At 34.9% G+C, this 20,800-nt stretch overlaps 1 protein-coding gene and 1 long non-coding RNA gene across 5 annotated transcripts in view; one reads left to right on the plus strand and one right to left on the minus strand.

Annotated features, from left to right (window-relative positions):
• Positions 1 to 67: 67 nt before the first annotated feature.
• Positions 68 to 20,800, minus strand: part of LOC100642719 (unconventional myosin IC) — a 35,421-nt gene continuing 14,688 nt past the window's right edge. For 2 of the 4 annotated variants that reach the window (XM_048404389.1, XM_048404392.1), the window contains exons 2-20: positions 6,037 to 6,262; positions 5,211 to 5,326; positions 5,063 to 5,133; positions 4,712 to 4,920; positions 4,373 to 4,555; positions 4,087 to 4,293; positions 3,697 to 3,959; positions 3,442 to 3,611; positions 3,209 to 3,363; positions 3,007 to 3,135; positions 2,784 to 2,937; positions 2,474 to 2,705; positions 2,113 to 2,343; positions 1,873 to 2,032; positions 1,554 to 1,799; positions 1,259 to 1,474; positions 1,078 to 1,178; positions 874 to 976; positions 68 to 563 (exon numbers count right to left, since the gene is read on the minus strand). In XM_048404389.1, the coding sequence (XP_048260346.1) occupies positions 549 to 563; positions 874 to 976; positions 1,078 to 1,178; positions 1,259 to 1,474; positions 1,554 to 1,799; positions 1,873 to 2,032; positions 2,113 to 2,343; positions 2,474 to 2,705; positions 2,784 to 2,937; positions 3,007 to 3,135; positions 3,209 to 3,363; positions 3,442 to 3,611; positions 3,697 to 3,959; positions 4,087 to 4,293; positions 4,373 to 4,555; positions 4,712 to 4,920; positions 5,063 to 5,133; positions 5,211 to 5,326; positions 6,037 to 6,262 (3,187 nt within the window). In that variant the 3' untranslated portion in view covers positions 68 to 548. Of the gene's footprint in view, positions 564 to 873; positions 977 to 1,077; positions 1,179 to 1,258; positions 1,475 to 1,553; positions 1,800 to 1,872; positions 2,033 to 2,112; positions 2,344 to 2,473; positions 2,706 to 2,783; positions 2,938 to 3,006; positions 3,136 to 3,208; positions 3,364 to 3,441; positions 3,612 to 3,696; positions 3,960 to 4,086; positions 4,294 to 4,372; positions 4,556 to 4,711; positions 4,921 to 5,062; positions 5,134 to 5,210; positions 5,327 to 6,036; positions 6,263 to 9,167; positions 9,195 to 12,064; positions 12,191 to 20,800 lie in introns of those variants that run through there. The other 2 variants (XM_048404391.1, XM_048404390.1) reach the window with 2 other exon arrangements.
• LOC125384721 lies at positions 12,125 to 13,180 on the plus strand. The gene is made up of 2 exons (XR_007223438.1): positions 12,125 to 12,261; positions 12,344 to 13,180. It is a non-coding gene; the product is annotated as an uncharacterized LOC125384721 (long non-coding RNA).

The raw sequence follows: 20,800 nt of genomic DNA on the forward strand, positions 1-20,800 counted from the left end.
ATATGTAAAATTTATTGCTAACAGAGGGATGTAAATAATGGGAAAATAGTATAAAATCATTCATCTGTTAAGATTTAAGATCATTATTTTAATTTGTATTGTTATTTTATAAGATAATTCTGAACATGAAATCAATGGCACAGTGTCTTATAGGATATAAATATAAAAAGAAAATAATAATTTTCAGTGCACCTGCAAAACATCCCGTAATAAATTACTTTTTTGTGCGATTATCCGACAATAGTTTCTTAGAAGGCACAAGGGTTTCGTTTTTAATTGATTCACATCGACGGCGAAAGGTTTTCATTTCGCTGATAATGCGCTAATTACAAAAATAAACATTATTTCACAAGATATTTTACATAACTCATATAACAAGGTACAAAATTGTGAGTTCCATTTGATAAATGTACTAAATTTTAATATATTATCTCTTCTTAATAAACTTCCACTCTAGATCACATCGATTAAGGCTGCGTTACGTATCGTATTTTGTAGGCTGAACGCTTCTTTCTAAGTACAAGTTCGTTTAAAATATTATTTGAACTTTATGGAGAAGCCACCTACAACGTTAAACACAAATACAAGTTGAGCAGCATATCTTATTTTGAATCTACCAAACGTTCTATAGTAGTCCCCGTTTAATGTTCGCTGGTTGATGAAAACTATTCTAGAAGGCGAATTCTCAGAAATTACATGGGTTTATTCTCTTTTGGTACTTTCATCTCAGACTGCATCAAGAGCGAGACTGAGACATTCAGAGTGAATGACACGCTCACTCTGTAATATCAATTCCAGGAATTTGAGGGAAAGACTCCGCGAACATTAACTGGAGTAAAACTGAACTAAACACAAAGCGAGGATTATATTTACCACTAATAAATGTCCACTTTGTCTGTTTTTACTAATGGCTGGAGTTGTACCAGTTCTGAATTCAATCACACCTTCTTTACCACTGACTAGTTTATGTGACACCCTGAAACATGATATTAGTTAAGCACCCAGCATGAGCATATTTGTTTTTTTTTTCAGGGTTCATTTCTTTAATTAGAATTAACTATTTTTATTTGTACTTACGATTCCGTATGAACAATTTTAAGAATATTTGGGTTATTAGTGATATCAATTGCTTTTGTTAATGCTTCTATGATATGTGGTACCTCCAAAATTAAATCACCCTAAACAAAACAAAAGTAACGACAATTAAGAAATATTAGTAATTTATTTACACTTTTTTAATAGTATAATAATGACAAACCTTATCCTTTTTTAATTCGGGTGGTATCCTAACGATCAATAAATTGTCCGATTCTCCAGTAACCACCAACTCTTCAATTGATTTATAAGGTAATCGATGTTTAAGTTTGAACGTTTTTAAGGTATCTAAAATATACACAGCATGCTCTGTTAAAATTAATACCCTTTCACGGGGTTTATAACCATGTCGATCATATTTAATAACAGGAGTCGCATACTAAAGAAGAGATAAATAAAAAATATTATTAGAACTAAAATTTAAAAATTATACATTTTAAATATAGAAAATTGTTTACTTTTATAGTTTCATTTTTAGAAAGATGATTATTAATGAAACTCTGTCTCAAGGCATTGTATTCGGGACCAAGCCGATCATTCTTGAACTTTGGTCCAAAACTCTTTGCATAAGATTTCTTTTTGTCTTTGAAGAGAGATTCAGCCAAAATTTTTAATTCGAATTGCTGCTTATCCTCTTTTGACAAAGCCAATCTATAATTCCGAGCTTTCCATTTTTTGTATATGATGCGCAAATGCTCTGAGGCCTAAATCGAAACATCATTATTACTTTATAAAAAGACACATACATACATAGAATTAGACAGTCGTTTATCTTACTTCTCGACAAGAATATGGACATGGTGGCCAATAATTATTTAACACACCAACTGGAAGTGACTTAGAGAGCTTGATTAACCACTGAGATTTTGCTAGCTCGATAAAAGCGATGTTAAGCTCTGTTGGTGGCCCATTTCGTGTAATAAATCCTTCGATAAATCTACATAGAATTATTTTAATTTATTGTATATATCTAAAATGTGTAAAAAATATTTAATCAAGAAAATTAATTCATAATACCGTCGAATAATAATAACTGCTTTTCGTCTTCTTTCAGCTTCCTGTTTCCCCAACCATCTTCGAATATACTTTTGAAAAACTATTGCTGCCTTTCTCATGTTTAAATACCTTCGTCTTATTAATATACATTTCCATTTACTTTGAATAATAGCAGCTATCTCATGCTTCTTCATCTGGAAGGCGTCTTCCGTATCGAATAATGTCTTAGGGAATCGAATGAATAATTTTGTACTGTGTAATAAATTTTATCCAGTGTTAGATGCATTTTTCAATAAATAAAAATTATTTATAATGATGAAATAAAATGATTATGATGATGTAAAAAATAATGTAACTTTTTATTTATGTTAACAGTTCTTACTTGCCCATCCTGTATTCATCTTCTTCGAAACCAAGATGACATACGAGTACCTGTACACCTTCTTTAGCGGGACCATGATAGTTTGGCCATGTTTGTGGACACAGAGATTTATAACGTTGTAAGAATTGTTCATACGGCCTTCTGTAGGCAAAACCAGCTCGCCTTACTCTTAAATTTTCCATAAGACCTAAATACTTTACTTGATGCAGTATAATTTTCTCGTTGAATTTATCTAAAATGATATTACAAATATTTTGAAATATGTGAAATATTTTTCGAATATAATAAAATAGGAATTACTGAAACTTACTAGGCATTTTATAGTCATTGGGCTTAATACAACGAATATAAGAAGGTTCTTTGCCCATAAGAATCTCCACCAGATTATTTAAACTGTTTTTAAATTGCGTAATAGCAGTATCTGGTCGTTTTTTACTGGTCAAATCTTTTACGTCAAACACGTTCTACAAAATCATAAATTTTAATATGAAGAACCGAGGAAATAATGTTTCGATATCAATTAGTGAAAGTACCTTAATAATCGAGTTCGTCGTGTGCGACATTACTTCACGCAAATCCCTATATAATAAATCATTATTCTTCTCAAGGAACCCACGGACGTTGTATGTTACTTCGCCAGCGTAATGTACCAATCTAAACTCCTGAAATACACAATTATGTTAGGGAAAATTATATTAGAAGATTATATAATAAATTGTGAGGCTTAAGTCTTACATCACGTCCCATAACTTTCTGTGTTTGTAGATCTGCTTTCATATGGCTTATGTAATGAGGATGATTATTCAAATTTACATTCAATTTTTCCAGGAAGCTCAAATCGGTTGGTTCTCCGGGACGGAGGCATTCTTCATCCATTAAGGATATTATACCTGAAACAGATATACATAAAATAATATATCATATTTACATTTTTCATTAATTTACTAATGTAAATTTTGAATTAATACCTTTATATTTTTCTTCGATTAAATCGCAAATGACTTTATTATTAAAATATTGAACATTTTCCCACGTTATACCCTCTCTCAAATACTCCTCTTGTTCCGATTTCAATGTCAATTGAATAAAAAGTTGCTGCAACTTCTCATTGCAGTAATTTATACAGAACTGTTCGAAGCTATTGAATGATATCTTTCATGAATCGTGTAATGAAAAAAAGGCGATTATCAAATAAACATTATTTAACCTTAGAGATCATGTACCTGTTCTTCTGAAAGATTTCGAAACCATAAATATCCAGGATTCCTATGACCATTTTCTTACGTGGATAGTTAATCGGCTGCAAGGATTTATTCAATCTGGTCACGAGCCATGTGAACAGTCTGTCATATACAGCTTTCGCCAACGCGTCCCGTGCATAAATCGCAAATTCTCTGTTTAACGGGGAAACGACAACGTCACCGTGGGCGTCTATGGTGCGATTTGTAAAAGCCCCCGCCAACTGCTTTATGTCGCAACCCAATAACTGCGAATGAATATAAAAATTGAAAATAATTTGCCAACAAATTTCCATCAAACAAATCGTAAGAGACTGAAAGATACTTTATTATCTATTTTACTATTTATGTGTGGTATGGACGCCTTAGACTTACAGCGGCAACTGCCTCGACAGAAGCTGGTTTTAAGATTTGCGCGACACTATCTTCCTCGGTAAAACCAACATTTCCCATGTGCAATACCGATGCAACTATTGCGAATAAGTCATCCTGTTCCTGCTGAGTCATCTCCATAGTCTTCATCGCCTTTATTACTTCATTATACTGAGTCGTATCGTCGATACTGTCTACGGTGCCTTTCGTCTAAAAATAATATGGAACCTGTCTCACAATGTACGTTAAAAAACAGTCGGTTGATTAGAAAGCAAAGATAATAGCTTACCCCATTGGTAAGGTAATAGTACGTATCTAAATTTCTCTTGAGATATAACTTCCGCAAAGTCTCCTCGCTCGCTCCGGCTAATAATTGATAAAATATATGAAAATTACGCTCTCCCGTAAATTGATGCACTACTCGTGATTTCTCGAGTAGGTAATTCAAGATGTTTCCACCGATTGGATCTCCCTGGAAAGATATTAGATTTCATTCGTTCATAACACATTCTTTTCGCGCGAATGAGTAGGTATTAATAACTATATATGATACAATTAACATTACTTAAACATTTGAAATTAATACTAATAGACGATAAAGACAATGAGACAGTTCATTCATTTGTACCTGGAAATTAAATTGGATATCCATGTACTTGCCGAAACGGGACGAGTTATCATTGCGATTAGTTTTCGCGTTCCCGAAAGCTTCGAGCACCGGATTGCTACCGATCAATTTGTCATTTACTTCTTCCACTTGTTTCTTGTGCCCAGTGGCAGCTGCGATAAACTCTAGCACCTTCTTCGAAGCTTCGGTTTTCCCTGAACCGGATTCGCCTAAACGGTCAGTTCCAAGCACGTTAAGTCTATCTCTAGCATAATTTATTACATTACCGCAGAAATAGAATTTTCTTAAAATACCCAACAAACTTTATTTAATTATTAGAAGAATGACTAAATCTGTAAGCATATTTCTTACCGGAAATGAGAATACATTGGTCCAGATTCTCCTTCAACAAAGATTGATAAGCAGTATCAGAAAGCGCGAAGCTGAAAGGAAACAAAAGATTCTAAATTATCGGTTATTTGAAAAATAGAACACTTTGTACTGTAGTTTAGTTTCTTACATGTGCGGTGGAGCTTCGAAGAAATTTCTTCCATGGTAGTATTGAATGGTTTCCGAGTTGTAAATTGGTAATTTCTTGTAGGGATTCACTGATATCAGCACTTGACCAATATACGTCTAGAAAAATAGTAAGAAGCTCGTCATAAAGTTGGAATAGAGCAATAAAAAATAAAACTCTAGGTAAATATGAAACAGGTTGGCCGATTAGTTAATGAAATTATCACAGTGTCTTCAAATACGTGTTTGAGGCATAGCTAACTGAATTGGTAAATTTTCTGCAAACGTAGCTGTAAGTGGCTTAGAAATCGACAAAAAATTCCTTTTTTATCTACGGAATGTTAGATAAATATTACTTTGTATTTTTAAATCTCGACATCTTTTTAATAAGGCTTCATTATAATACTACATTCTTTGAATCAACAATGTTTATCCAAAATATACGCTGCTGTTACCTGTGTTAGCTGATAACACGTACGAGGATAATAAACTAACTGAAACTTCAAGCACTTATCGCGAGAACTTAAAAATTTCTAAACGTTGCCTCGTATCTGTCTAAATTTGAATAAGTTAGCTGAAAAATTGCCATAAGTCTACGTGCTTACTTAACTCTACCGATAAACTAAGTTCTCTATATTTTCATAAATAAATTTTATCCAATTTTTAATTATATTTTCATAGACAAATCTAAGCGAAATAATTTTCTAAAATTCAAGTCAATCGAAAGTCTTGCTTACGAGTACATTTAACTAGACAATACAGAAAGAAAGCGACGCCAGACTTCCGGGTAATTGGTTCGAGCAGTTCTTTCATAAAAATCTCTTACTCACATAGATCAGATTCTCGTTGAAACGCTTTCGCAAATTATCGATAAACGCGTCCTCGCTCTGGAAGTCCTCGAGAAGAACGAAGTCCTGGACACCGACGCGGTCACGCTCGTGCAGACCACGTTCCATGTTTCTACGTAACTCGCTGCCAGTCCTGGGGACTTCCGGTGCCCGTGCCTTGCCGGAACCTCTCACAACACCTCCAGTGTCGGATACCGCACGCGCCTCGCTATAATAGGTCAGGGAGCAAGTTACTTTTCAGATGCATGATAATGAGTAGTTTGTTCGAAGGAATTTTTAAACGAAAAATCTGTAGAACTTTATATAGAAGGAGGAGAAGGAACAGTAATTTTAATAACGAAGCTGCTCCGTTTTTTGTATCATCTTTGATCCGTTTGTATTTTTTATCGTTAAAAAATTGCTCTAGAAAGATGTAAAGAAATAGTTAAATTAAGAATTAAATAATTCACAAAAATTCAAAGATTATAGTTGGCTTAACATATTTTTAGATTAGATTCAAGGATTGTAAAGTATAAAATAAGTTTTGCGATAAAAAATGTAATAAGAATATCCTGTGATTGTTTAAATATTTATTTTCTATTTAGTTCTATAAGGTGTTGCACGTTTTATACAGGGTGGTTGGTAACTGGTGGTACAAGCGGAAAGAGGGTGATTCTACGCGAAAAAAGATGTCGAAAATATAGAATAAAAATTTTTCGTTTGAGGCTTTGTTTTCGAGAAAATCGACTTTGAATTTTCGTTCGGTACGCGTGCACTTTATCACGTCTCGTTGTAGATCGTTGTCTCGATGGATATTATCGCAGTTTAAGTTTTTTTTTGCAGTAACGGAAAATTAGGAATACATAATGAAATAATACGAAGTAATCATAAAGTTTATTATTACAAAAATTGCTGAAAATGTTGTCTATTCTGCCGAACACATACTTCTGCTCTTCTAATTAAATTTCTATGAACACTTTCCAACATATTCGATTGTTTTAAAGTATGAAAGACTACAATAATCTTTTCTTTCAATTGCTCGCAACTTGCGATTTCTTCGGAATAGACAATTGATTTAATATGGCGTCACGCCATAAAGTGCACGCGTACCGAGCGAAAATTCAAAGTCGATTTTCTCGAAAACAAAGCCTCAAACGAAACATTTTTATTCTACATTTTCGACTTCTTTTTTCGCGTAGAATCACCTCCTTTCCGCTTGTACCACCAGTTACCAACCACCCTGTATAATTATATAGCGTTATATAGTAATTTAGTTTTCATATAAAATTATACATCATTGTTCAATTTCTTAAAGTGCCATAATGTCATCCTCTTTTTTAAGGATCTGACTATGTACCTATATTGTCTCGTTCGTATAGTTGTTGCCTGCCTATTCGCATATTATGATCGATCGACGATGAGATTTGTGAACTTAATTGCGGCCAAGACGTATGCCGATTTCTCGTGGACGTTACACGATACTGAGCGCGAGAAAGTGCGGATTGCGAGTATTGTTCGATCGCCGGGAAGGAAATCAACACCCTGAACTTCGATGGCGCTTCACGCGATCGGTGTCGATTTTCCGTGTGTGGTCGCATCGACCATCGACATGGATACGAACCATAGAAAAATAGTAAAACAAGATAGATCATCTCGTTTCTCTCCTTATGCTTCCGAAATCTTCTAATCTCTATCTACTACTATTACTACTACTACTACACACACACACTCTCTCTCTTTCTCTCTCTGTCTGTCTGTTTGATCTCTTTATCTGTCTGCAACTTTCTTGCAACTTAAAAAAGCTAAGAAAGTAAAAATCATGTTGATCTAAATTTTTTAATCTAACGAACGGATCTAACTTTCGTAATGAAATATTTGTTGCATCAAGAAAAGGAAAGAAAATTGTAATCAAATCAACTTATTGACTGACGATCTTTCTTCCTTGAAATTATTATATTAATTTTATTATTTTAATGTTATTAGTTTAATTGGAAATATATTTTTGATATATTACACGTATGTATCTTTCAATTTAAAGAAAAATTCTCATCTGGAGATGATCTCGTTTGACGATGAATGCAATGAAATGTGTATACATTTTTGTTCATTAATCTCCAGAATGGGAGAAACGTCACATAAAAAATGTATTGTCTATGATGAATAGCGATATAGTCATTAGGAGAATTGCAGATTGGTGATAAAGTTACTGATTAGATACCAAAGCAGTGTTGATAGACGGTAAGAGATCGATGAAAAGTTGTAACACAAGAAACTATGTAATTCCCATATTTCATTTAAATTATCACGAATAATAAATAATAACGAATAAATTATAACGAAATCAGTTTCAATTGAATCACTAAGTATAAGTAGAGGTTGCTTTAAAATTATGATTATGTAAGAAAGGAATAAAGATAATTAGTCTTTCGATTATAATACTGTCACAAATTTTATGACTGTACTTACATTAACTTCTTGTGAAACTGTGTATCGCAAAATCAATAAACTATCAACGAATAATACACATAATTTACTATCTCTCACGGTTGAACATCTTCTCGTCTCACTTTCAGCCTTCAAGTAACAGACTAAAACGCTAGACTACCGAAAGATCCAGGTAGAAGACTATCAATCAGATACAAAGGAACAGCATGGGCCACTTTTACCCCACCCTTACGATTCAGGCTTGAATCAAACTTCGTTGCTTCGCATTGTGCAAAATAGGGTGTGTTCTGCCCTTCTACAAACTTTGCACAGTCACTATAGTAATTCATACGTCTACCTACGTGAGACACGGAATTTTATAAACCTTCTTCGTTGTTTATCCAAGACGAAACCCTAGCCGAATCATTGTTATATAACAATATATATGTAAAACTAACGTGTGACAATATAACAATAATGTATAATACTGTAAACTACTATAGCTCTCTCCCTGTCTCTCCCTCTCTTCCTCTCTCTCTCTCTCTCTCTGTCTGTCTGTCTGTCTGTCTCTCTCTCTCTCTCTCTCATAGTATAAAAAAAAGATAAAATGGACCATAAAGGATCAGAGATGGTAATTTTGCTATTAAGATAAAAATTTATATATATATACTTCTTTTGTAAGAATAATGGAGGATTTTTATAGGACTCACCCCATGTTTTGTCAGCGTCCTTGTATCCTGTGCAACCAACAGACGAAACAGATTAACGAATTAAGTTACGACGGGTTATTGTAATTGCGTGAGGAGTAGCAGAAAGTACAGAACCAGAGCTGGTGCTCTCGCAACTGATGCTCGTTGTACTTCCCTGTGAAATCTAACGTTAGATCGCGCGATAAGATACGCGGCCTACGTGGAAATTCGATCTCGATTTCGCTCGATAATCTTCCGTGATCGATCGGTTACGATGTTTTCATTTAATTCCTGGTTGTTTCATTGGAAAAAAGAACCATCGGCTACAGATATTATAGGTATATTAACGAAGCGTAACATCCAAATTTTGCGATACAATTATCCATATTTAAAACTCCACCGATTCCACAGATATCTTAATTCTCGAAAGACATTCGCTTTAGGGAAATGACTGGATTGTATCACATCCTTCAGCCATAATTTATATCCCTTACTATCATATTTAATTTTCTTTTGTCTTGCGTGCGCACCTAAACATCGGCCATCAACTCCATAAATGTTTCAGGATGAACAACTTTCATTATATTCTAGTGTCATAATTAATATTATGGTCGTCGAGCATATCCAATTTTCTTCCTTATCTATAAGCATCTAAAAATTGGCCAATTCTAAAGATATTTTTATTCTCAATACTGTTACTTCAGGCAGATGAGCAAACTTCATTATACCATAATCCATATTTTAATTTGTATCATTATCCTATAGTTTCCAATTTATTTTTCCCTTGTACGAAGACAACGAAATTGCGTCATCGACAAGAAGAAACATCAGCCGAGATATCTTAAATAATCCAACGCAAAATTTTTATACATCGTTTTGATTAGACTCGGTGCTTGAAGCTTGAACGTATTCTCTCAGGAGGACTGGTATCGATTGTTCGATGAAACGAAACGAAACGAAACGAAACGTTACGCAAGCACAGCTTCGATTTTGTGTTCCAATTAACTCGAACCAATTAAAGTACAACGCTAAAGGAGAAGCTAATTGCTTCGAATTCCCGCGTGACACGTTTTCACGCGTATTCTTTCGAACGTGTTTCACATTTTCTTCCTAAAAGAGAAACTAAATACGAGTCGATGATTTGTTCAAAAGGAAATAGCCAATCGGTGCAATTGGAAGAAAGAAGCTTCAAGGTCGATTATACATACGTGACCTGCTCGAAAACTGCACCGATTAATCAGCGTCTCGTTGCCATTCTATAAACGCGAAAGCTACAAATCGCGGTCATTGCCGTTCCGGATGCTTCTCAGAATACAGATTCTTTCGTCAGAGAGTACGATGGAAAAGTGTTTGAAAAGAGATCATCGAGAAAGTAATTACACGGAGCGGTTCGTTTCATTGTTAAAAGGAAAACCGTTCTCTGCAAAATGAACTTGGCACGAGTCTTTTTGTAATAACTCTCCTTTAAAAGATTATGATTTGAATTGAAAAAGAATATGAAAAAAATAAAGCGAAAAGAATTCTACGTTAATAAGAAAGTTACGTTGAAAGATACTTCCTTCACGCCTGAATTATATAATATTAACAAAGAATTTCAAGATAATAAATATATCATTAGATAATATTCTTATTCTTACAAGGATAATAAAAAATGACGATATCTCTGGAAGATTAATCTTTCATAAGAAAAATCGCGCGATTAAAAATATCTTTCTACGATTAGAAATTGTTCCCAAAGTATATAAATAATATAAACATATAATCGAAATGGAACATCGTATATGAAACCAGATCGAATTATTGGAAACTCCATTAAGTTAATGGAAATAAAAATGAAAATGACGATGGCTTTATGGGACAATCACATTTTATTGAGCAAACACCCTATCGCGAATTGCTTTCTTATCGACGTAAGATTAGCCGTTATCGAAAAATCGCAACGTTCGATCGAAAAAGATGATACTCGCCTGATTCGTGCATTCTATCTATATTTCTTTCTGTCTCGGCGCCAAGAAACTTTTGACGTATATTATTTATTCGCGTTTCTATGCGCAATAAAGACAATGATAAAATTGTTGAAATTAATCGTAAGAGGAGAATCATGAAAAAAAAAAATCAATTAAAAATAAAATTTTCGTTCGCGACACCGAATCTCCATCATTCGATCCGTTTATTCGTTCACGATTATTTTTAGTCGCGAGATTTTCCTCGTGAAAAATAGAAGAAAAAAATGCAAGAACGTCTAAAGAATTGGAAGCTCGTAGCCTCGATTTTTGAAACACGTCACCTGCACTCTTTTGTTCTTATCGAGCCTTGAATTGTTAATTGGACGTTACGTATTATCGACTTTTACAGGTAGGTTCCACTCTTAGAACCGAACGTTCTTGTTTTAAATACCGCGATAATGCAGCTCGGCTTTGGAAACTTTTCCAATTTCATACGATCCATAGTTTATATAAAGTTTGTTATTTCCATCGGGATTCGTAATCTTTCCTTTAAAAAAAAATCAGAGATATTTTCCCGCAACGACGGAAATGCTCTATTTAACTTTTTAAATTTTACTATACACCGATCATTAAAACATTCACAATTTACAAAAAAAGAAAATTCTCTCTTTCTATCAGCGATCTTTTCTTGTAAAAATCTTCGTAAGAAATATTTTTTTAACACGACTTTTTTTTTCAATTTCGATACACCAATCGTTGAACGATAACTTATCATTTCATTACTATTTTTCTCTATTAATTTTTCTTAAAGAAATCTCTGTCGAATTTGATTGCTTGCCGTCTCGTTTAATCGTCAGAATCGATGAATTAACAATCGTCACGAGCGACCACTGAAGAAGATCAACGAGACACCAGATGTTTGAGCAACTCGCCACTTCTGATTCCGTTATTTTTGGTTTTAAACGATCGTACAATTTACACACAGAGTTCACCGCGATTTACACGTTCACCGGGAAGATCGAGACACGCCGGAGGATCGGTTCACCAACGGTCGCTACTCAACAACGACTTAACAGTGTCCACCTTCGGTTTATCATCGGCTATACGCAACTTCTCCTACCTCCTCTCTACCGCTACATCATCCGCTACTGATACGCCAATAAATCCAGGTGAGATACAATGAAAAATACATTGGACACTCGAGTCCAGTCGTCCAATTTTTATTTTAAATCAAATTCCCCTGCTTTTCAGAATATAGTGTAGCGTTTAGAAAGTCCTTTAGTGAGCGAAGTATAAAAATATCGATTGACATTTGAATTTGAGAAAGAATTTGAGGAATCTTAGATTCACTTAGAGATAGAATTTAATATTTGCGAGTTTCACCAGGTTTCAAGTTATCACCAGGTATTGAATTTTTTAATGAAGTAATTGTATCGAAATTAAGAGAATTCGTCTGAATATAAAGAAACCATTGTATGTTAGTATCATTTTTAATAAAAAATCTTTTAGGAGGTAATTCGTTAAAAAAAAGCATTCATCTGTTGCTACATACGAATGCTTATGAACTTTGGAAAATTTTATATCTTACTGTTATCTCTTGGAATCGAATTACTTTATGAAGAATTGTACTGGAGACAGAAGATTGTGGGAAATAATTATATATTAACTAATATCAGTTTTTTAATTACTTTCTGTAATAATTACATCGTTTTTACAGCGCTGAAAATTGCAGAAAACCCGTGAATAAGAAGAACGAAAGAAAAGAAGAAATACATTCTGTGTAACGCCAAAAACTTGTAATAGACATCAGGAGAGCAGTATGCGTATAATCTAATCTAATCTATTCGAATTTTTTGTAGACAATGAGTGCAATTGTAGCAGTATTTGCAACGACACAAATATGTTATCGTTCCTTCCTACTCGTTAACATCGTATTTATCCATCTATAATCTGCGTTTGTGTTAATTTAAAGGGACTTTGTGATGCCATAGGGAATTTCCAAGGTGATAATAAGCAATGTGGCAAAGAAAATTAAAAAGGTTCTACGATCATTATCTGCGGTATTAAATTTCTTTTATTAAATCTCGATTCAACGTTCTTTGTTGAATTTTTACCTTGATTTTATGATTCCCGAATTTGTATCGTGGGACGAAACGTTGAAACAACTTTGGAGTAACTGTGGGAAAAAAAGAAAAAAGGAATCGATCCCCATGGAGGAATAATAATGGCTATTTAAGAGCAATCGCAACGGACGCCGCGCGAATACTGGGACAAACGAGTCTCGAGAAAAACCGATCGAATACAGCAGCTTCTGGTAAATGCGTTTCGTGACCTCGTTATCGATACGAAGTGTCAATCGATGACCGTTCCGGCTACGGTTTGCAAATTCTGATTCTTTTCTTCGCGTAAACAAGCTTATATTCCGATTGAACGTTACTTTCTCAACAATCGATGCGTTTTACGACTAACGAGAGAAACATAGTATACATTTTACATACATATTTGGTTTATGGAAAAGTTGTGATCGCCAGATCTTCTTCTATAAGAGCTTCTATAAAATTTACAAGTTTATTTAAAGATTAAGACAGATGACAGATAGTTGAACAGATAGGATTAAAACTATTCATCATTGAACATAACTAAAAGAATTAACAGACAAAATATGTTTACATCGAACTATATGTTATATATAAAATGCTTGATATCGAACTATAATCTATAAGAACAGTATTTATTCAAGTATAAAAAGATGACATAATATTGCTAGAAAGAAATTATCGGCTATTGATAATAAATTATTTTATGATAGAATGTATTCTGCATGGTGTATTTTATATGAGCGAAGTAATATTGTAGAAGTTTCAGTTAAAGAAATTGTTTTCTTCCCTTTAGAAGAATACAAGACCAGCAAAATTTTCCGATCAATTTAATAAACGCGTCTTATCAATTACGTTCTTCTTTTTTAACGCTCGAACCGATTTTCGTATCGAAAGTTTCGTATTTGTCTAACTAAAATTCTGCTTAAAATAAATAAAGTTTATATTGATAGATAAATATAGTATACGCTTAATTCGCAGATAAAAGTGAGTTAAAAGAGGCTGATTCGTTGCTCGCATCTAATCAATCTTTTTTGCTCGGTCAACGACTCGGGCTGAGCCCCATCACAATAACTCTATAAATCTCGGGACACTTTCCGAGAATCGGAAGTCATAATGCTGTCGTTTCCACTTCTGATATTGGATGGAACGTTGTGTACATACAAGTACACGGCTATTCGCGAGTTTTCTTTCGCTGCATCGGAAATGAGATGATTTAAATGGGATAGAAACATCTTAATGAAACTTCTGCTCGCTCTTTGTTGAGAAGATATTCGTCTTTTCTTGTGAAATGTTTTCTTCGAGCACGTGAATGGGAAAGTGTAGATAGGGTACATAAATAACTCGTAAATTATGGAAAAACAGTGGTACTTTAATTATTCTATTGTTAGAGCAGGAAACATTAAATATTAAAATTTCGTTTCTATCGAATATTTCCATGTTTCCACGTTATTCCAGATCAATCTTTTCTATTGATTGTTTTTTTTTTTTTTTTTTTTTTTTTTAAGAAAACCATCTCCATCGATTTTATTTTTAAATTGAAGTATTTTTCACAGATTTGAATTTAAAGTTAACTATACAAACTTTGGCGTCATTTGACGTTAAAAAATGAATAAGAGTCTTACAGATCTGCTTTTGATAATGTGTAATAATAAAAGAATATATCCATCTAGGGAAAATGGAAATATTGAGATTTCGAGCCGCTTGCAAAACATACCATGAACATTTAAACAAAATTTACGTTCCAGAAACATGTAGTTGTTTAAAATACGAAGCTTTACGAGCAAAATGGTTGGAACTGCAGGCTCACGCGGCTTCCAGTACGAGTGGATCGCTGAAAAAGCTCGGTCGATTCGCAGCCAAGGCCCGAACGAATGATATAAATACACCAAGACGGGCGAGTTGTAAAAATCACCGTTCGACGTCTCGACCCGCAGCTTGATTAACGTGATACCTATTTTCGAGAGCTGTGATTTATAGCGACACTCTTTTGCATCTCTCCGACGTGGGTTCTGCTATGTTTCACAGATTGTATTCTAAAAACCAGGGGTAGCTGAGAAAAGACTGTATCGTGCCGGATCTTTCTGGAGAACAAGATCATAATGGCTGGATCATATCTATTCTGGAATGGGCTGCGCTTTCGCAATACGTATCTCAGGAATGCTTTGTCTATACTTGTTTCTTTTTACATTTTCTCAAAGAACAGTTTTCTAAACACGATATTCAATTACAATGTCGCTTCGTTATTTTCTTTTCTTTTTAACGAAGAATATCCTTTATTATATCACGAAGGTTATTTACCGCTTTCATTATTACAATTTTCACCATCTGTATGCAATAAATATATTTAGATCGGTAGTACTATCGTTAAGACGAAGTTGTCACAGAATCTGTGTTCTATGAACTTAATAGGATTAAAAAAAATAAGATTGAAGCAACATTCGATCACGGTCAATAAGAATTGCTTCTCCCCGAAAGGGGAATCGAACTGAGTCACTGTCTCGGTCGTGACCTTTAGCCCGATGACTAATTTCTCGGCTGATCTTATGCTAAATCACCGCAGATACGTGCGATCGACTGACAGGCGTACGAACAATCGCGTTGCGAAGGCGGTTTCCATTGTTCCATCTAGTCATGCACGATGCCGTCGTACTTGAAGAAATCTTAAGAGAGTAACACGAGCCATCCTCGACTATTCTCTTCTATGCGTAAAAAAATATCCTCTTTCTCTCCAAAGACCGATTAAACATCGTTCGATTAATCACCTTGCGTCACTTTCTATCGAATTTCTATCTAATTCTATCGAAATACGAACGTATGTATATAGGAGACCTACTAATTATTTAAATCGACTTTCTACTGTTAGAGACGATCAGATTAATTAACTTGTGCTTGCAGTTTCGTTACGCAAACACCAACATGGTGATAAAAAAAAAAAATGCAATACAACCTGCGGGTAGCTAAATACGTGCTGTACCTATCGACCTTTCAAGCTAATGCATTAGCTGGAACCTGTTCCACTCTTTTTGCATTGCACTTGTGAAACATCTAAATCTGTCAGTTCACTGACAAAAATGCAGTGTGACGAATAATAGTATATACTGGTATACAGCAGTTTTTATAGTAAAATCTTAAGTAAATTTATAAAAAATATAGTTGTGTATTTAACCAGTTTGCAAACTACAAATTTCGAGTCTCCAATTTAAGATATATCATAATTTATTATTGTTAAGCAGCTGTGTAATGAAGATAAATAACAGAAGATAGATGATAAATTGCGTGTATTTTTAGGAAAACGTAAGATTATAATTGCTGCAAAATTAGAACCGTTCTACGCCAATAAAAATTGATCTACAGTCAGTAGATATGTAACAATTTCTCTAAATTTCAACCGCATAGATAAATATGTTTTATTAATTAGACACTGCATATCCTCCTACAGCTTGGAAATTATTCTGTAAACAGAGAATTAGAAGCGAAAGCGAGTGCCGATCTTGCCGGAGGCAATTGATTCCAATTACAAAACTGTTGAAACCTGTTCTTCTAAACCAAACAATTTCTGTTTCCTCTAGCTGAAAGTTAAAAGACGACCATGTAACTCTTTCACGTTCTAGTTTCAGTTTCAATGTGCGTTTCGCTCACGTGGAGAATTAAAAGCAAAAGCAGGTTTCGGAGCGCGCTGGAGGCAATTTTCCGCTGTCTTCGACACGCGATTCGATCGGTCACAGCTTCTGACGTGTACGACACGCAGGTTCCACTATAAACGAGCCGTTTATTGTCGCGTTTTTCATTCGGAGAAATGGGGTCGCGTTCGTTCACCGGGAAACCGCGTAACCTCCACGATGAGTCAAAGGAAAAAGGGCTTCCGAGGCCTCGAGGTACTCGTCCGCGTTCACCTTCGCGCGATTCGCTGTGAAAGGTTGTTCGCCGCTTTAACGAGAGGCCGACTAACATCTTCTGACGCATCCACCGAAAATATTCACCGTATAAACAGTATTTCGTTTAATTCTCTGCTTTTCTCGACTAATACGGAATCGAAGATTGATTTGATCGTGTTAAGCGTCTATGTTGCACTAGTTAAAACAATTTGACGATGTATTGTTAAGATAATAAAACAATAAAACAACATTAAAAAGATTTATCTATGACCTCGTTATGAAAAAATAAGCTAGATTTGTTGAATCTAGAATTACGTTGTTTTTACATGAAGTTTGAACTTCGAGGAAATAATGAAAAGCAACGTAGAATAGATTATAGATAAAAAAAGAAAATAAAGAAAGTAAAGAGCCGCGTGTTTTTATTCTGCCCTCCATATCTTTTCTTTACTTTCTTTTCGTTTTATCCTTCGATCTCTCCTTTACTAGTTTCCTTACTATTGAAACTTTTATAACGTTTTCGCACGATTTCAAGTACTTATTTAAACAAAAAAATATGGGATGCTCCTGAGGAAGTTCGATGAATGAAAAGAAGAGGGTATGCAAATTCTTGACCTCGCTTGCTTTATTCTGAAACGGTAGTTATGCCCAGCGGGGTCATGCTCAAGACCTGTACCTGAACAAAAAAGATCACGAGCGCACTGATGAGTATAATAAAGAAATTACCCATTTCCGGAAACCGGTTAGCCTTTTGTCGGCTGCTTGGTTTGGCAAAGAAGAAATACGGGTTTTCACTGGATCGCCTGAAATCGTTGGCTACGTCTTTCCATTTTCTAAAACTATCCAACAGTAGCGTACACCGCTCGTAAATTCACTTCTCCCGATGATAATTTACAACTTTCCTTTGACGTAGAAGCCTCTTTACCTTGCACCTCGATGAAATTTTCATCGAAAATAAAAATCCATCACCGCAAATAGAGGCAAAAACTCCACTAGAAAGTTCGTATGTAAGTACTCTCGAGTGTTTCTAAATTTAAAATTTATTCCAACAACTTTTAGTCTCTGGATATTTTACGTGTTTTTGCTTCTTTTATTTATTCCCTGCATTTTTGCCTTAAATTCCCCGAATTAAATTATATCAATTAAATAAATTAATTGTATAAATTAAATTAATAGAATACAGGAATATCTACAGTCAAGTAATTATAAATTAATATTTAACACAGACGACACGGTCATAGTCGGCCGTCATACTATTAACATACCATTTACGATAGATCATCGACAGACTTATTATTCTAAAACTTAATCCATAAAACACGAAATAGGCCAACAGTCTATTAATAATCACAAAACAGACCTGCGATAGGTCGCGTAACAGAATCTCTTTATATTCAAATGTAATTTTGCATTCGAGTTGGCGCGTGGCGCGTTTTCGATCGTGCCCATAGGAACTTCCGGTTGCGTCCATTATTGTACCCGCAACGCATGGTAAACGTTGTACCTCTTATCTCGCGATAAAAGGAAGGCACGAGTCCCGCATCGTGGTCGACGCGCGCGACACTTCCGGTCCTTGTTCCTTTGCCTTTCCCCCTTGAGTACTGTTAGAGACACCTGAGAAGTTTCACGCGACTGCGCGCATGCAAGTCCGAAACGAAATCGTTTAAGACTTTCACGCTTGAGGAACAATCGGTGGGGATCAGAAACGGTAAAAGTTGGTGGGTCGCGCGAGCCACTTAATTGCACGCGAGAACATCTCCAATTAAAAGCTTTAATTAATTTTCCAACCCTTCGTCGGAATAATTCTCTTGTGGTCGTTTATATGGCGGCATAACGAATTTTTCATTCTTCTCGCCTTAAATTTGTTGCAAATATATCGCTACAATATTAATCTCATACAGGGTGAACCACGAAACGTGATCAGCTTAAATTATTCTGGTGAACTTTCAGGGTCACTTTCAGGTTTCAGTTAAAAAAAAAAAAGGGGGGGGGGGAGATAGAGAAAACCTGTAATATTTTCACACCTATTTTTTAACGGATATTTAGACGAATACGGCAAATACCATAACATATTATTTTTTTCCATTTGAACCAAAGAAACATTAAAAAAATATCATTTACGTATCCGGATCTTCTGTTCATCCTTTAGGTCAAGGATTGATTAAGATAAAGCAGATGTTCCATCGAGTCTCGAGGAATCTTTTATTCTGCAATAGGGAACGTGATATGAAATTTAAAAAGTAGCTAAATAAGGTTTAGCATAATTTACATGGCGCGAATGATTATCGCGGGTCCCCTTTCAGGGTACGTACGCTTGCATCAGCTGAAACTTGTTCTTCATTGTCATTACGTCATTGGAGACGCATGAATATGACAGTTTATTATAGGAATGAATAACTGGGTTTTACGGCGCGAACAGGGCCGGCCGAAACGTACGAGCGCCTCGGGCAAATTGATGATTTGGCGCCTGTATAAGCCAAGGCGTAAATAATCGACTGTGGAAAGCTGAGTTAACGCGATATTTATGGTTTGTTTGGCAGGCTCGTTTTGCTCTTTTGCATAAAATCGCATTTAACTTTGCAATTGGCATGCACAGTCGTCTGCCAAGGGGTCTGAAATATCGTCATTGTTTCTTATTTTAATAATTTCGCGGTTTTATCAATTGTCGTTCTTTTTAAACTTCTTTATAAATAGTAAAATTCTAAATGAGAACTGCACATTTAAGGAAAGACTATCGAAGAATAATAATTTGGTTGAAGAAAAGATAATATAACACAGGAACGTTTAATGAACAAATTAAAAATGAATCGTCGATGGGATAAAGAACGGTCCAAGTATTTTCACCTCTAATAAGGTGGTAACAATAGCAACGGGTGGTAACAATTGCCCAATGACAACTTACACCAACCACTACGATACAATTTGCAAGCGAAACATTAATATTTGCAGATTTATTTTTCTGTCAGACAGGTCACAGGTTTGAGAAACTTTCATAAGCAGCCAGGGATAACGATGTACTTACATACAATAATGTAGTATCGTGTTACACGATGTGGCCATGAATAAGCAAGGACTTCGATTTTGTACTCTTTTAACAGAATGGTAGGAAGTCAACGACTTGAGTTACAAACTACCAAGACGACCATGCGTTGCACGATACACACTGGGTGTCCATTAAGAACATTAGCTACACCTTGCATAGGCCGGACACGAAGAAACATGTCATCGAACCATTGATGGGAAGAGTTCATTGTTGACAATTGACTTTAATAAATGTTCCATGTTCTAAGAATCATTTAAGGTATGTACTTCACGAAAAAAGAAAGTCTGCAGTTTCTCCTGAGTGCACCAGAGAAACGTATCTCCATTCGATAGAGGCTTAAACATGTGAACCTCATTAAACCAGAACTCCCAGCTACTCAACCTCTTGGTAGACAAGTTCGCTGCCATTCAACTCTATGCAGCTATACGTATACACCTACTCATCTCTAACGCTAGACAGTGAATCAACCAAGTTTTTTCCTTAAGATATCCTTATAGTAAACGTTATATTTCGACTTTAATAATTTTTTTATGGAATTACGAAGTTCTGTGATCAGGTCACATTTGTTCGACAACTTCATTCACACATATGATACTAATAATATTTCTAAATAATTAAAATAAGAAAAGAAGACGATACTAGTTTTGACTATTGTTGAGAACACTCGAAGAAATTTCAGATGATTGGTACAAAT

Source organism: Bombus terrestris, chromosome 3 (assembly GCF_910591885.1).
Source record: "Bombus terrestris chromosome 3, iyBomTerr1.2, whole genome shotgun sequence".
Classification (NCBI taxonomy): Eukaryota; Metazoa; Arthropoda; class Insecta; order Hymenoptera; family Apidae; genus Bombus; species Bombus terrestris.